This window comes from Anopheles aquasalis, chromosome 3 (assembly GCF_943734665.1).
Source record: "Anopheles aquasalis chromosome 3, idAnoAquaMG_Q_19, whole genome shotgun sequence".
In the NCBI taxonomy this organism is placed as follows: Eukaryota; Metazoa; Arthropoda; class Insecta; order Diptera; family Culicidae; genus Anopheles; species Anopheles aquasalis.
This window is the reverse complement of record NC_064878.1, coordinates 26,826,596-26,841,595: the sequence shown is the minus strand read 5'-3', so window position 1 is coordinate 26,841,595 and position 15,000 is coordinate 26,826,596. Positions and strand designations below refer to the sequence as shown.

General features: G+C 46.5%; 1 protein-coding gene across 2 annotated transcripts in view; it reads left to right on the top strand.

The window, feature by feature from the left end:
• Positions 1-13,326, top strand: part of LOC126578999 (zwei Ig domain protein zig-8-like) — a 57,370-nt gene extending 44,044 nt beyond the window's left edge. For both annotated transcript variants that reach the window (XM_050242196.1, XM_050242195.1), the window contains 4 exons: positions 6,221-6,432; positions 6,531-6,636; positions 7,686-7,736; positions 9,307-13,326. In XM_050242196.1, the coding sequence (XP_050098153.1) occupies positions 6,221-6,432; positions 6,531-6,636; positions 7,686-7,736; positions 9,307-9,428 (491 nt within the window). In that variant the 3' untranslated portion in view covers positions 9,429-13,326. The remainder of the gene's footprint in view (positions 1-6,220; positions 6,433-6,530; positions 6,637-7,685; positions 7,737-9,306) is intronic.
• Positions 13,327-15,000: the final 1,674 nt, after the last annotated feature.

Here is a 15,000-nt window from a genome sequence, read left to right as displayed (position 1 = left end):
AAGGTATAACGGGCCGCGGAATGCTGGGGCCAAAAAAGCAATAAACATGACTTTTCTCCTGTCATAATCATAGCCGGTGCCGTCGGGCAAACAGGCGTACGGTGGGGCGGCACGGTATGGAATCGGTTTCGGCGTATCGGGTGTACACATGGGCATGGAGTTCGTACAAAGCGAGCTGCCGTTGTTTGGCGTTCGGTTGTTCGACGAAAGCAACCGCTTGCCGTAAAGTACGGTTTACAGAAAATTTGCAAAACATGCGGCGCATATTTGATATAAGCCCCCGGTTTGCGACTTGATAACTCGGGTGGCCGCCACCAACACCCGCACCTCCAGCAACAGTTCTGTTTGCCGTTGACTGTTTTCGGCAAATAAGGTTTTCGGCTTTTGTCGGCCGGAGCTCCTGTGCTGGTGTGCGAAGGGCTCATTTACATTGAGCCCAAATTTACATTGCTAACGATCTGCAGCGGTTGCTGGACGACTGGCTGTACGGAGCTGTACAGTACAGTGAAGCTGGCATAGTTTTAATTAGATAGCGTTGGTCTGCGTTTGTGTTGAGGCCAACCATCTCCAGTGTTTTCAAAGGGGGGTTGTTTTGAGCCGCGTTAGCGAAACGATAATGCTCGGATGATAATTGTAAATCATGCAACGTGATGTCCATTTGAAGCCGAATAATATAACTCTCGCTGGTAAATAAAGAGTAGGACTAACTGGCACCGTGCGGATCATTTATAGCTTCTGTTTAGCAGAGGAGTGTTGTGGCTAGGGCAGGGGTTTAAAACTCGCGGCCCGCGGCTACGTTCGCGTATTTTCTATGTAATTTTGTTCTATGCATATATTAGAATTGAAGATTGGTAATATACAGTATGCAAAAAAAAATTATCCACCCATTGCAAGAAACTTACGTTTTGGCTGGTTTTTCATGGAAACCTTCAGCTCAAAAATGTGTATCACATATCAATAGCTTTTGAGCTTTGAGAACATATCAGCAGCTTTATATTGATAAAACCATAAAATTAACCTCAAAATATGTTTTTGGGATTAAACGAACTTAAATGCATCTTTGAAATTGAGAGATCAAATTGTTATTTGATGATTGTGGAGTAAAAGCTGTGCAATATCATATAATAAAATACATGAGGGTGGATAATTTTTTTCTGCGTGCTTTTCGTACCGTACCTGCACTGTTTTTGTAATATCTTTGTTTCTAGGAGGTATTGTTGTAAAATATAAAGAGCATAGTAAAGAAGAACAAAAAAAAAACGATTGATATGTGTTACATTTTTCTAGGCTCAGGGTTTCCTTGAAAAATCAGTTAAAATGTAAGTTGCTTGAAGGTGTTGATAAACTTCTTTTTGCATTCTGTGTATGCAATTACAGTAGTGATCGAAAAATTGAATGAAGAAACATTTACTCAACATTTCAACCTTCACCTCCTAATGAAGTTTGAGTAAAAGTAAAATTATGCAATTTTACCGGTTACCTGGCGCCTCCATCGCCTGGTTTCGGCAACGGAGCTACATATTTTCGTATTCCCGTCCAGCGGCGACCAGTTTTGGAATTGTCTTTACCTCGGTTGGGCTTTGGTTGGAAAAATCAAGTTTAATAAAGCCATGCACCTCTAAATTATGTGGTGAAATGGCCCGCGAACCGGTTGATACTTTAAACTGCGGCCCGCTGAATGACTGTCTTCTGCCACCTGCATGCTAATATGAGTTTTATACCCTTGGGCTATGGAAAATGCTAACTGGAAAACACGCACATTAGTCAACCAACGGAGATTGAACTCGAATCCTAAGAAAAGCAAACGTCACAACATGTATTCGTCGAACTCATACAAACTCGTACATATATTGAAAACACCGAAGGCACAACAATCCATTCTCTAGAAACTAGATACACGAAATTACCTGAAACACTGTATTTTTGGGCCTCTTCGTTCTCTGGCTTGAGTGAGCATCGGTTCGGTTACCTGCGCTTCTCATATTTGTTGGACTCAAAATTTAACGTTAAACTTTCTTCCAAGCTTCCCCGAAAACCAATTACCTTTCCCCATTGCAACGTGTGAGTGAACCCGCGCCCTGTGTTGCTGCCAAACACGATCAGTTGTTGCTCAACAGCACCAACTCACCTTTCCAGCACAAAGGCTTTTTCTCACATCAATCCACACTCTGGTGCCCGCGCGAAATCGCTTTGAAGAAACCCAACACACCATGCAAAGTGCAGCAAAAAGCGAAACTTCTTCGCATGATCTGCGTGCTACTGCGGGGGGGGATTGGACGACTATAAAGCGCCTTTTGCCCCACCCTCCACTCTGCACGCTTTCCGGAGTATTTATCGGAAGCGCAGGCGCTTCCCAAGTTTAACTTTATTCAAAACTGCGCCAAACTTTCTTGCTTCGATGCTCTCGGGCAGGAATATTCTCACCTCACCGCACCATCCTCCCTGCCTTTGGCTCTTTGGCGCAGGGAGCACTTCAAAGTAACGCCATTACATCCCGAGAGACGCAAAGAGACGCAAAGGGCTGTAGCATTAGTACGGCTAGTAGTAGTAGTAGTAGCGGCGGCGGCAGTGGTAGCCCATTGGGTGCAACTTTTGCTCCTAACCCATCATCTGCAGACGGGAAGAAGTTTGCAATCTTCTTCGCCGCCGGCACCAGAAGATCCCGAAATGGGCCCCCCGAAAGAGTTTTCCCCTCAGAAAGTTTCTGCGGCGGGTATGGTGGCAGTGGCGATGCGTTGTGCATATATGCGGATTATATGCCCTGGACGTACCAGGCTGGTTTAGTTTTTGGTCAAGTATAGTTCATCATTTACGGGTGTACTGGTGCTCAACAGATCTGCGCTGTAGTTGCTGGTAAATGTTTTTCTTTTGCCTTTACCGTGTGGGGGAAAGTTTAGCTTGTGAAGTTTCGCGGTGTGGCCCGAGGACCAGTAAGTTTGACGAAGAGCTTCACTTAAGATTCATGTAGTTTAAATTTGTCTTTGAATTACGTGCTGTACACTCTAGGATGGACACTCATTTGATCGTTCTTTCAGTAGACCCTGGTTGATATGAGCACTTTTAGAACATGTTGAACACATTTTTTGCATTCTATTGATCCTGGTCATCACTTCATAATAGGTGGTCATACCTAAGTCCGATAATTAAGCATATTTTAATTGATAGCATGATCTGAAAGCAAAACTGACTTAATTTTCTTTCAATTTCTCTTCGCTCATTAGTGTCATTACTTATTACTCTGCTCTCCGTAATATTGCAGTGATACCCCATACAAAATAGCGCTTAGTCTTGAGAAAGTGAAGCAACAAATTTCTCCTCGTTCATTCGCAGCGATATTATTTTCGCAAATATTCTTCACAACCTGTTTTCTTTTGCTCTCTCTGAATTGTTGGCTCAATTAGTTGCTTCTGAAATACGTGTATGTTTTACTAAAACTACTTTACACTTTGTCAATTATGGTTCTTTTCACAGTTCGGCCACTTGTTCGTTACTTGAGATGATAGCAGAAGTCTCGATTAAGTTTTCTCTTCATATTCATTTGTAATCATGGTTCTCAATCAAATTAAAAAAAGAATATTTCACTCTTAACATCTTATCAACACTCGACTGAACGCTCTGGACATGGAAAGAATACTACTACTAACTAATGATAATGTTAAGCAAAATAATTTCCCGCAAATCCGGAAACCGCTCCCCGCGTTTTCATCCCTTTTTATCAATTTCACAATTGGCTTCAGCTCCGGTTTTCTTACACAGATTGTTTGCTAACCGCGTTCTTTGAAGTGCGTTCGTGTAAATACCTACACAAAACCCGCCTCCCGACAACCGTTGACGAATACCAGGAAATTCGAATACCGAGCTTTCATGTAAATTGCGCTGTTCCTGTCAATTTCGTTAAACCCACGCCGTGTGCCAGCATTAAAAGCACTGCCCTGGCATTAAAGTGGTCGCTACACGAGCTAATTGTAAACACGGAACACGAAACGCTGCGCAACCGACCAGACTCACAGGAAAAGTGTCGGAAAATCTCGGAAATTGAAAAACGCTCCAAACAACACTCTTTCCGCCGATGTAGATGATGATGGCGAATGGATGAAGCGCCAATCAACGGCAGCAGCAGCAGCAGCAGCAGAAGTATCCACAATCGGCGCTCGTTCCACTCGTTAAACGCTCTCATCGCGAGACCGACAGGCGGTCCGATTATGCTAAGTTATCCGTCGTCGTCCTGGGGGGGGGCAACCAACGGAACGCAACGCAGAGTGCGTGCGTGCGAGCGTGCTAGCGGCCACGACCACGGCCAGTGGCGTTTTATTTTCCACTTTTATTTCCACTTGAAACTCCCACTCCCCGCCGGGCAGGCGATGTGGTGGGCGCTGATGCGTCGCTCCGATCGATGCCGGGCCCAGGGGCCCATAAAAGCCACTCCGATCTCCGGGCAGCTCCTCTTCGCTCCAGGCCTCAGGAATGGCGCGATAAAAAGGATCCAGATTTTCGGCTTTTTTTTCGCCTTTTTTTTCCTTAGATTCGGATTGGTCTCGCCCAATGCCCAACTGTCTGCTCGCTGCGCCCCGGCCGACATCCGGGTGATAATTTGTTAAAAAATGGCGTCCGCTTGTGTGTGGGGAGTGGAAAAAAAGGGACAACGACCTATACCATTTACAGTTGCTGCTGCTGCTGCTGCTGCTGCTGCTGCTGCTGTTACTAGTTTGCATATAGTGCCTGTACGCGGGGGCCTCTTTCTACCAGCGATTGTTTGGTGGCAATCACACCAACAGACACATCGTTAACGGGCGTAAAACAGGCGCTCAAATGGATGTAAAATCTGGCCACTCGTTCCGGCGCTGGGCGCAAGACATGTCAGACGAAGAACCAGAGACGAGTGCCTCATCGTCTGGAGTGTGCCACTTCAAAACAACGCACAGCAGCAGCAGCAGCAGCAACGAGCTCGAGGCTTTTACGAGCTGCTACAAGAGTGGCACCGCCATTGGTGGATGATTTATGCAAGTAGATTACATGCTCCATGACCATGGTCCCGGTAAATGGCCGTCGAAGTGTCGATCCATGGATTGTTGTGCGGTTGCTGCTGCTGCTGCAAATGCTGCTACGTGCAACAGTGCGACACAATTGTTCCACCTCCACAGGCATCCACTCTTCGCTGAAGCCCTACAAAACAGAACAAACCTGGCTCTGAACCCGGGATTTGGTATCCGAATTTGTTGAGGGCAGCAGCAAGGAGGCCTGTACCTGTTGGTTGGACGATTGGCGATAAATAAATCCGAATTCCCGCTGGCCAATTCGTACGGCAACAAACCACTCAGCGGGATTAGCGAGCGAACGGTTGGCAGCGAGCGGGGGCTTTAACAGTAAATTTAGAACCATTAAACGGGAATCCCAGGCAACCGGAACCGTAGAACCACCACAAGCTAAGAGGCCTAGAGAGAGCCGCCGGAGCCGCCGGAGCCGCCTGAGGGTAGACAAACCGATAAACGATAAGCCCAAAAGACATGGTCTACCACCCTCCCGCCCGGGGGGGTCGGAAGCGCACCATCAGAGAGGAGGCCATCGTTCCGGCTCTAGCTGGCTGGCTGGCTGGCTGGCTGGGATGTCGATCGGAATCGGTCGTAAGGTCGTAACGGCAAACGGCTCACGAGACTGGCTTAAAAGTGCCATAAATTCCGTCACTTTTATTCCGGCCATTCCTTTCCGTTCCGGCCAACTCTCGACCATCTCCTTCTCCTCCTCCTCCTCCTCCTCGGTCCTCTTGTTCACATGGTCGCGTGTGTGCGCCACATACTAGCGGCTTGGATTCGTCTTTTGCTTTTTCTTTCCAATTTATGCTGCCACTGCCGTCGCTACCTTGTTGCACGTGTCCGTGGTGGCGCTCTGGATGGCACAACGGCCTCTACGACCTCACACTAAGCCCTCTGGTGCTACTGGAAGCCCCCAAACTTTGGCCATTTGGCGTGTGCGATGGAAAATTTGCCGAAAATTGACACAACTTTAGATCGGTGGAAATTGAGTGGAATGAAAATTTACGGACCTCGTGGCGACGGCTCTCGGTGGCGTCTCCTCGTTCTGCTTCTTTCCTCTTCTCCGCCCTCGGTTAGGAACGTGTCCGATTGCCTTGGTCGACTAGCGTGTCTTGGTCTCGGTGGAACTTCATTCCCGTTTCTCTTCTCTGTTCTCTTCTCTCTTCACGTGCGCGCTCGCGCTCGCACAGTGCCAAGAACCGAGCTTATAGGGGACTCCGATCGCTACGTCAAGGCCGGCAGTGCCGTCATCCTGCGGTGCGTGGTACGCGGTGCCCTCGAGCCACCGTCCTACATCATCTGGTACCACGGTACGCAGCAGATCTTCACCGAGAGCCGCCGCGGCTGGAAGACGCAGCTCGACCGTGGCGCACCGGACCTCGACGGGGACATCCACAGTACGGTAAGTCACCAGCAGGCGAGAAGACCGCGCGATAGGAGACAGAAAGGAGAGCTCGAGCGATTGCTGAAATGCCTCTATTGTTCTATTGTTTCCGGCAGATTGGTTCGCTGATCATCGAATCGACGAGAAAGAAGGATTCCGGAAATTACTCCTGCAGCCCCTCCAACAGTCCACCGATCACCGTCTCGCTGCACGTTATTAACGGTAGGTACCTCTCTTCCTCTCTCTTTTTCTGGGGTTTTCAGCATCAGTCATGTAATGGAAGCACGCCCGATACTATCTGTAGTAGTAGTTGAGAAGACTTTTTTAAGTTAACCTCACAGTTTAACATTATCAGTAGCGACGCCATAGTATTTATAATCCTCTTTATTCTTAAGTTTCATTTAGAAATGTTGATTGTTTAAAAAATATTGTATCTAATTTGATTTTTAAAAAATGCATCTGAAACATGGTTCATTTCGCTAATTTGAAGCGCGTTGCTTAAAATCAACGTTTTCAAAATCGGTGCCCATCGTAGCATAAAAATAAATGGACCGATTCTTTTGAATCTTTGAATACTTAATTTGTGTACTGTACATTTATCAAACTTGTTGATGCTTCTTTAAAATAATTCTGTAGAGCTCATGGGTTTTTAGCTAAATTGTAAAAATCATCACTTTGTTAACTGCAAAAAGCTATTAAGATATAGATTAAACAATTTAACAAAAACCCAACGACGCTACCAGGGCAAAAACAACTCCTAATCTCTTTCAAATAAGAGAAAAATATATTTGAAAAGATGAAGTTTCATATGACATTCAAAAGCAAAAATTATGTTATATGATTTTCCTTTAAATAACCTGTGTAGGCCCGAATGGTAACTTCCATTTAAATCAATTGTGGCAATACAGTTAATAGTTCTGTTCAAGTTCGTGCTGTAGTATGACAAACAAAAATCATAAATGTACTTAACCTATTTTTATCACTAACCTGTATAATCCTATCAAATAATTTACTTGTCTCCTAATTTTTGACAGTGTATTCAGCCATTTCTTTTTTCGGAGTTTATATTTATTATGGTAATTTAGGTTTTAATTTTCTCTGCGAATTCCTTTATTGTTGGTAGCTTTGTCCTCTCATCCAGATAATGCTATCTGTAATTTCAATCCATTCGCTCACGTGTTCCTTCTCTCTCTCTCTGTTTTCTCCCATTGCCTTCTGCGCCTCGGCGTACTTTCTGACGCTCAACTGAACTGCCTGCACGCCGCCTGCAGGAGAATCGTCTGCATCCGCCGTCACGTCATCGGCACGATCGCTGTTTGATGGTAAGCATAATCGAATTCTCATTAGCCTGCATCTGACTTGCACCTTGCAATCCATGCCCAAGCCTGTGGAATGCCGGATCCGGTGCTCTCATTCCCGGGGAATTAATCATTGTTGACGTCATTGCCAAAGGGCTGCCATTGACAGCGATTCACTTCGCGCTAGATCGAGCGCTCGCCAGCTGTGGCCCTTCGATTGCAACATGTAAGAGAAGCATTCAGCACCCGGGAATTCCTGGAATGTGCATATTCTTTCGCAACTGTAATGCCTCGCATCTGTTTACCAGCACTCACATTCTGCTACTGCTGCTGATGATGCGTAATGATTCAATATTTGGCAACATTGTCCGATTGTTCGTTCGGCACACGTTTTAATGATTTTACAATCACCCTTCCAAATTGATCGTCATCGTTTTTTTTATTTTGGTTTACTTATTACGTCCAAAGCAAACGTCCCATCTGGTCCCGGGTCGCATCCGATTCGGAATGAGTTGCATTTTTATGTCAACAGCCGGCACCGACCGCCCGTCGGTGACAATCGGCGCGAATTTTCGATTCGCTATTTTGTGGGAACAATAAAAACTGGGGCTTTTTGCTGGGGCACAACCCATAGCATGGGGCGGATTACATGAAATTTGCTCAAAATGAATGGAAAACCAAACGAGTAAATAATTCCGGCGAAATGCTCCGTTCCTTCGCTCCTTCGATGGAAAATGTTTCGCTCATCGATGACAATCGGAACGGAGCACTCGTTGAGCGTAACAACAACGGCGTTGAGCGCGTGTTGGGGGTTTTATTTACGCCCCATAAAACAATCCAAAAACCGGACAGGGTGGGTGGATTTTATGTTCGATTTGAAAACATTGTTTCATGACGTTTTCAAATGCCCATCCTTTTTGGGGGTGATTGTAACCCTTCGTCTCGTTGGGGCTCTTGTGGGGGTTAACTTCATGCTCATGCCATGGAGCGCTATTTCATGCCAGTAATGTTGCTTTCGTGTGTGTCAGTGGGCACCCTAAATTTCTGACTATTCACTGGAACCAATGATTAGCTAAGGCGCGAGTGAAAGGCTAAAAGGATAAGTATTACGGAGTCATTGCACGCACTCATCAGTCATCCAGCCCACGCCGCAGCCGTACGTTTGCATGATTAATTCGTACATCGTCCTCACGCCCCCTTTGGCATCGTGGCAAGTTAATTGAAAGCAATCGATTGTTAAAGCTGTCATGTTGACTATGGCCGGGTACGGGGCGACTTGTCAAGAAGTGAATTATCGTCCAAACAAATCCAGTTTCTGCTGGAGTTATCGAAAGAATTCGCCACCCGGAAAAACCTAATTACGAATTGTCCAGCGAACAGATCGGCAAAGTTTTTTTTACCGTCCCCATTCCCATTCACCTGAATGAATACCATTCAATTAGTTCTCTGTTCGTTGGCCAATCAGCAACGCTTCGTGCGGCAACAAATGAGCAACAATGAGCAACAAAGTCCGGAGCAGTGTTTTGCGATTCGTTCTGACCAATCTTCTTTTTCTCCTTATTTTTCTTTTCCTTCCTCTTCTCTCACCCCACAGACAGCATATCGATGTTCAAGCAGCGCAATCTACAGATTCTGCTCCGGCATAGGACATTTGTTATGCTACTTGTATTGGTTATCTATGCTCAGCTAAGCTGTCATGTGAACTATAGACTTTAAGTAATAAGCGCCTAGTATATAAGGGAGGGAGGGGACAAGCCGTTAAGAGACAGAGAGACAGAGAGAGAGAGAGAGAGAGAGAGAGAGAGAGAGAGAGAGAGAGGGAGAGAGAGCGCTAGATAAAGGGCGCGTAAAACCAAATCTTATCCGTTTTGCATTAAATAAGGCGACTATTTGTGGGGGAAGGGAAAGTGGAATCACGAAGACCGAACTCACACGAATCGGAACCCACGGAAACTTCCACGATATCGAAGCCCTCCAGGAGGGACGGCAAACGACATGAAAACCACACGCAAACACAGAAACACACCCACACGCATCCAGACTGCTGACAGGACAGTGTCTACCTTTTCGGGGGAAACCGGGCTTTTTGGGACCGGGTGTGCTGCGGGAAAGCGCCCTACCCTGTCCCACCCAATGGTCGCAACATAATGAAAATAATTCGAAAATCATCCACGTCCATTGTACTCCCAGATCCGCTGCTAGCCAAACGCAAAGCGCAAAACGTGAAACGAAGCGAAGCGCGCAGCCATAAACCAACTCCTAACTGAAGGTGGTGAAAGATGGTTTCACCAGGGAGTGCTAGGAGGGTGAGAGAGAGAGAGAGGGTGAGAGGTGGTTTTATTTAGGCCAATCTTAGAGGTTGCAAGAAGAAGAAGAAGAAGAAGAGGCAGCAGAACACAGAACATCCAACAAGAAAGGAGGAACAAAAACGAAAAAGAATGAAAGGTGAGACAGGCGAACGTGAAGAAGGTAAATAATGTGAAATACTTGCTCATTTACGGTTTACGGAATCCACAGACACACGTACACACCCACATACATACAGAAAATCTCACAACACACACCACGCGCTGTGCGTTTTGTTTTGGTTTGGAGAGAGGAAGGGCAGCAAAAAGAAATGGGGAAAAGGTAGGACATAGACGCGCAGACACACAAACACACACATACAGGCACACAGCCAGAGCTCCGACAGCACGGAAAACCCAAAAACCGAAGCTCATTCTGATGTAGACCGACTATAACCATCCAACCTACCATTCGAACGGTACCTTAGCGTTCAGCATGCTAGCCAAGTATAAAAACAACTCGTGGCACGGAGAAGGAAAACGAGAGAAGAGAGAAAAAAAAGAGAGACAAAGGTGAGGAAACTTTCGTTAAACTTTTGGGAATTTCGTTTTTTCGTTGATGTTTTGGTTTCCTTTTTGGGGCCCCATTCTTTCGAAGGGAAGGAAAACTTGTGGACAAAGAGTTTTTCCACGGCAAGCGGCATTCCGAACCTATTCGAGCGAGCTGAGAACTGACCAAGCAGTGTCGAAGCAGTCCGGTGGTTAGCCGGTAGAGAGTTGCACGACAAAGTAGCCCAGGATAAAGATGATGTTAAGTAGGTTGTTTTGGGAGCAAGCGGTGGGGTTCCTTCATCGTTTGATCGTTTTTTCCTCCATCGCCCAGGAGCAATCGCGTGTATTATGTCTGCGGGTCGGGATGTTTTTGTTATTTCTCGTGCTTTTTTGCTTTGATTGCCAGTTGCGGGAGTGTTGCCCAGATTGGCAGTTGAGCTGTGGATCATCATCATCATCATCGTCAGTTAGAGTGAACTGCACTGGTCTACGTCGTAGCAAGCTGTGAAAACACACTCTGAGCACACATTGGGCGCCAGCTAACCCTTCGAAAGATCCACGTCCTCGCACACGAACGAGCGCAAAACCAAAACATTCGATAGAAAAACACACACCTGACCGACCTGTGGTGCTGTGCGGCCCGATGAGGGCTGATCTGCTTCATCCAGTCGCCAATTTCGTTAAACGAGTCGCGCGAACTTTTACTCCATCAATGTCAGTCAAAGTTGGCGTGGGTTGGCGAGCCAAATTTCTACTTAACGGCAACCCCAGCTGGCTGGCGAAGGTTACTCTGTTGCTCCCCTTTGGGTTGACCTCGAGAAAGCTGCCACCACAGGGTGCCACCGAGACAGGGACAAGGGATGGAGGTTTTGTTGCGCTTTTTGCGTTGGGAATTGGATCCCTTGTCGTGTGAGTATATTTGTGAGGTTATTGATCACGACGACGAAGCATCGACGGTGGAAAACGTGTTTCCAACAGGGGTTTTCCCTCTAGATTTATGTTTCGTCTCTCTGCTTCAATATTTACTCCTGGAAAAGCCTCTGGAAAACACTGTAAGTTTTCCGAAGATTATTTATATGGTTTTTTTTTTGCATCTTCTGTTACTTCTTTGAGATGAGGTGACGTGTAACAGGTAGGGATGAAATCCCGATGGTCGGTACAGACAGTTTTCCGTGCGATCTGGAACTTAAAACGAAACGAATTGCGTCCTGTAAGGTTGAAACGATAGGAAGACGATAAGTTAAACACAAACACATACAACTGAATCAAACAAAACACAAAGAATCAAACAAAACACGGAAGAAAGGAAAGCGGACAGAGGAGGAGCAGCCAGTCGGTTAAAATATACCAGAGTCATTCGCTAGCCACACGTCCCTAACTCAACTCGTTAAGCATAAATAATCACTCCTAATGAAACGGCGAACGGCAGCAGTGTGTCAGGAGAGGTAAAAAAAACACACCCAAACACAAACAGCGACACACGACTGTGACATGTGCATGCGCATTAATTAAGCAAATCGGAAAAAGAAGGACAAAAAGAACGAGAAAACCCTACATCACTCAAGTTATACTCTATGAGCGATACAATAGTCCCCACCCCCGGCCGGAGTGGTGTTCCCGGGGGAACACCGGCAGTGGAGGGGGACAGCAAGCTAAGCAGTAATAAAGAATTAAATTTAAAGAAAAAAATGGTAAAACCAAAAATCAGAAACCAACGGCAGCGATTCAGTGGCGACGTGGAGTGGAGCAAACAAACACACACAAAAAATCCAAAACAAACAAATAAGCAGCATACAACAAAAAAAAAAGGAGAAACCCCAAACAGAAAACAAAAATATCCATTACCACTGGAAGTAGGGAGAAAGGGAAGAAAGGAGAAGGGCGCTAAGTGTGCTCCTACCGGAAAAAAATGTAAAATGTTATAACTTTACTTATACCTAATACTACGAACGAGACAGCCAATGCTGGATATCGCAGACACGTAAAGCGGCGTAAAGAGGGAAAACGTGCAAGTCAGTGAAAGAAAGCATAAAGATTTAAAGAAAAAAGCGAGCAGGAAAATGAGTGGCGCCAGGCAGGGAGCTCCAATACAAAAATACACAAACCGAAAGAGAGAGAGAGACACCGAGTACACGACATGGACTGCAACTGCGGCTCAAGAACACGAAAAAGGGGGAAAATCTGTGCTACTCCGACTAAGCCACTAGCACGGTAGGATCAATTTTTCTGCTCAATAAGGTGAGGAAGAGGCAGAGCGGAGTGGAGCAAGCGTGGAAAGAGAGAAACATCAGAAAACGTGCCGCGAAAATCGCGAGCAGCGTCGCAACACAGTTGGCAATGCAAGGTGGATAATTGAGCAGGTGAACGACGTCAGGCATCAGCCGTGGAGCCGTGGTGCGTAAGCAGACAAACAGTGAACAGTGACACACATGGTTACACATGGCCATTACGAGAAACCCGGAACATCCTGCATGCATACACACGTACACATACACATGCACGTACAGCTACGAAGTGACACAGACAGACATACACATAAACACATACACGAACGAGAGAGCGAACGAAAGGCAGCCAGGCAGATTGGGACAGCAGAGCAGCTGGCATCTGTGCTAGCAAAAGAAGAGCATGTGCACATTTGTGTGCGTGTACGTGTGTATGCGCGTGTGTGTTTGGGGGAGCGAGGGAGGAAGAATATTGTAGTTATATATTAGTTAGGTAATTCATGAAAAATTATATTGTACATATTTTTATATTTTAATCCTCAGTTGAATAAAACAAAACCAAACATATTTTTTTTAATGAAACCACCCCCGTTTGTGCGTCTCTTTCGCTCGTCGTGATCCGGTTGTTGGATAGAAAGGGAAAGAAAACTGGTCTCATCCCTCTTTAACAACTCCCTAGTTTGAATCGGATGCACCGAGTAGGCCGTAGCCGTAAGTGTAACTCTACACCACTGCATCGCCCCTTTTTGACAGCTTTTCGCGCGAATAATTCATGAACCCTTCATCAAGTGTTACTGCAGGACAACAAGTGACATAGTCGCTGGTGGTGATGGTGATGGTGGTGCCAGTGGACAACGAACGACAGAAGCAGGTAGGCCTTGGATCTCCCCGTGTCAGTTATTCACTCCTTTTTTATCCACTTCCCAGCTTTGCTGCTGTTTCATCGCTCATACACGTTTTTGTGCGTATGAGTGTGTCTGTGCGGTGATCGAGCGGATCATTGGATTTTCTCCCCATGTTTTTCCTCCTTTTTTTTGCTTTTCCGCTTCTTTTATGACATTTTGGGAACATTTTCTCTTTTTTTTTTGCACGGCCATGCTTCGGGCAAGCCGATTTGATTTGCACTAATTGCGCCTTCCTCCAACTCCTCTCGGCTCCACCATGCGCCTCCCTCATCACGTGATTTATGTTTCTGCAGCATAAAAAGGTCGAATTACGCCCGCGGGTGTGCCCGAAACAGCGGAAGCGAAGCTGCATCCTGCCAATCGGTGGAATGAGGGAGAAACGAGGAAGGAGAGCAGAGAGAATACGGCGTGGTCCGCATCCACGAAACACGAAACGGTCCACGGTCCACTGTGAAGGACGCTACGCAATGGAGGCGACGCAAATAGCGGCCATTTGCCTTCTCATTGCGCTCATTGCGTCACTTTTACGCCTCGTTGTGGGCCTGGATGAGGGGGATGATTTTTCTTTCTGTGTGTGTTTTTTTTTCCTCTTGCTTTAGGTTTTGTGTCGTCCAATTCCTGGTGCGGATGTAAATCTCCTTCCTCCGGCCACGGTACGGTGTCCAGGGGGAGGGGAACGATGCTGCGACGGACGGTTGAAGGAAGTTGACATAATTTTTCGGACATTTTCTGGCGTCCTGCTCTGCTCTTCACTTCCTGCTTTCGTGTAAATGCAAGACAGAAATAGCAGAATACGAGAGCAAAATGAAAGAGAGACACAGAGACGCTGGATTGTAGGTCGCAAATGGTCACTTCCGTTCGTTGTTCATTTGCAAAGCCGGACCGAGACCAGAGGGTCCGTCTGTACGCTCCGGCCCGGTGCCGCATCCCGCACCCCATAATTACCCCACTACCGTCGGTTGAAAATTTCAAAATGGCACCCCTGGTACGGATCCAACGCCTGCCTCGATCTCCCCGGGGGAACATTGCAGTCCGTCATCCCCGCCAGTGGCTACACTTGATTGTTGTTGCTGTGTGTTGTATTTAGACTCCATTATCTCCCTCCATTTCGTAGTCTGACAGCCATCTGACAGTCCGACTTTGGAATGGCGTTCATATTGTCGTCGTGTCATTGACGCCGATATGGCGCGTTAGTTGGAAGTGATTTTACACTTTACACACCACACACACAGATCGACCCAAAACCGCGAGCTAGTGGCCATTTGTGCACATTTCGCACGTCTACACCGCGCGATATGATTGGAGTGACTGGGCGAATCTA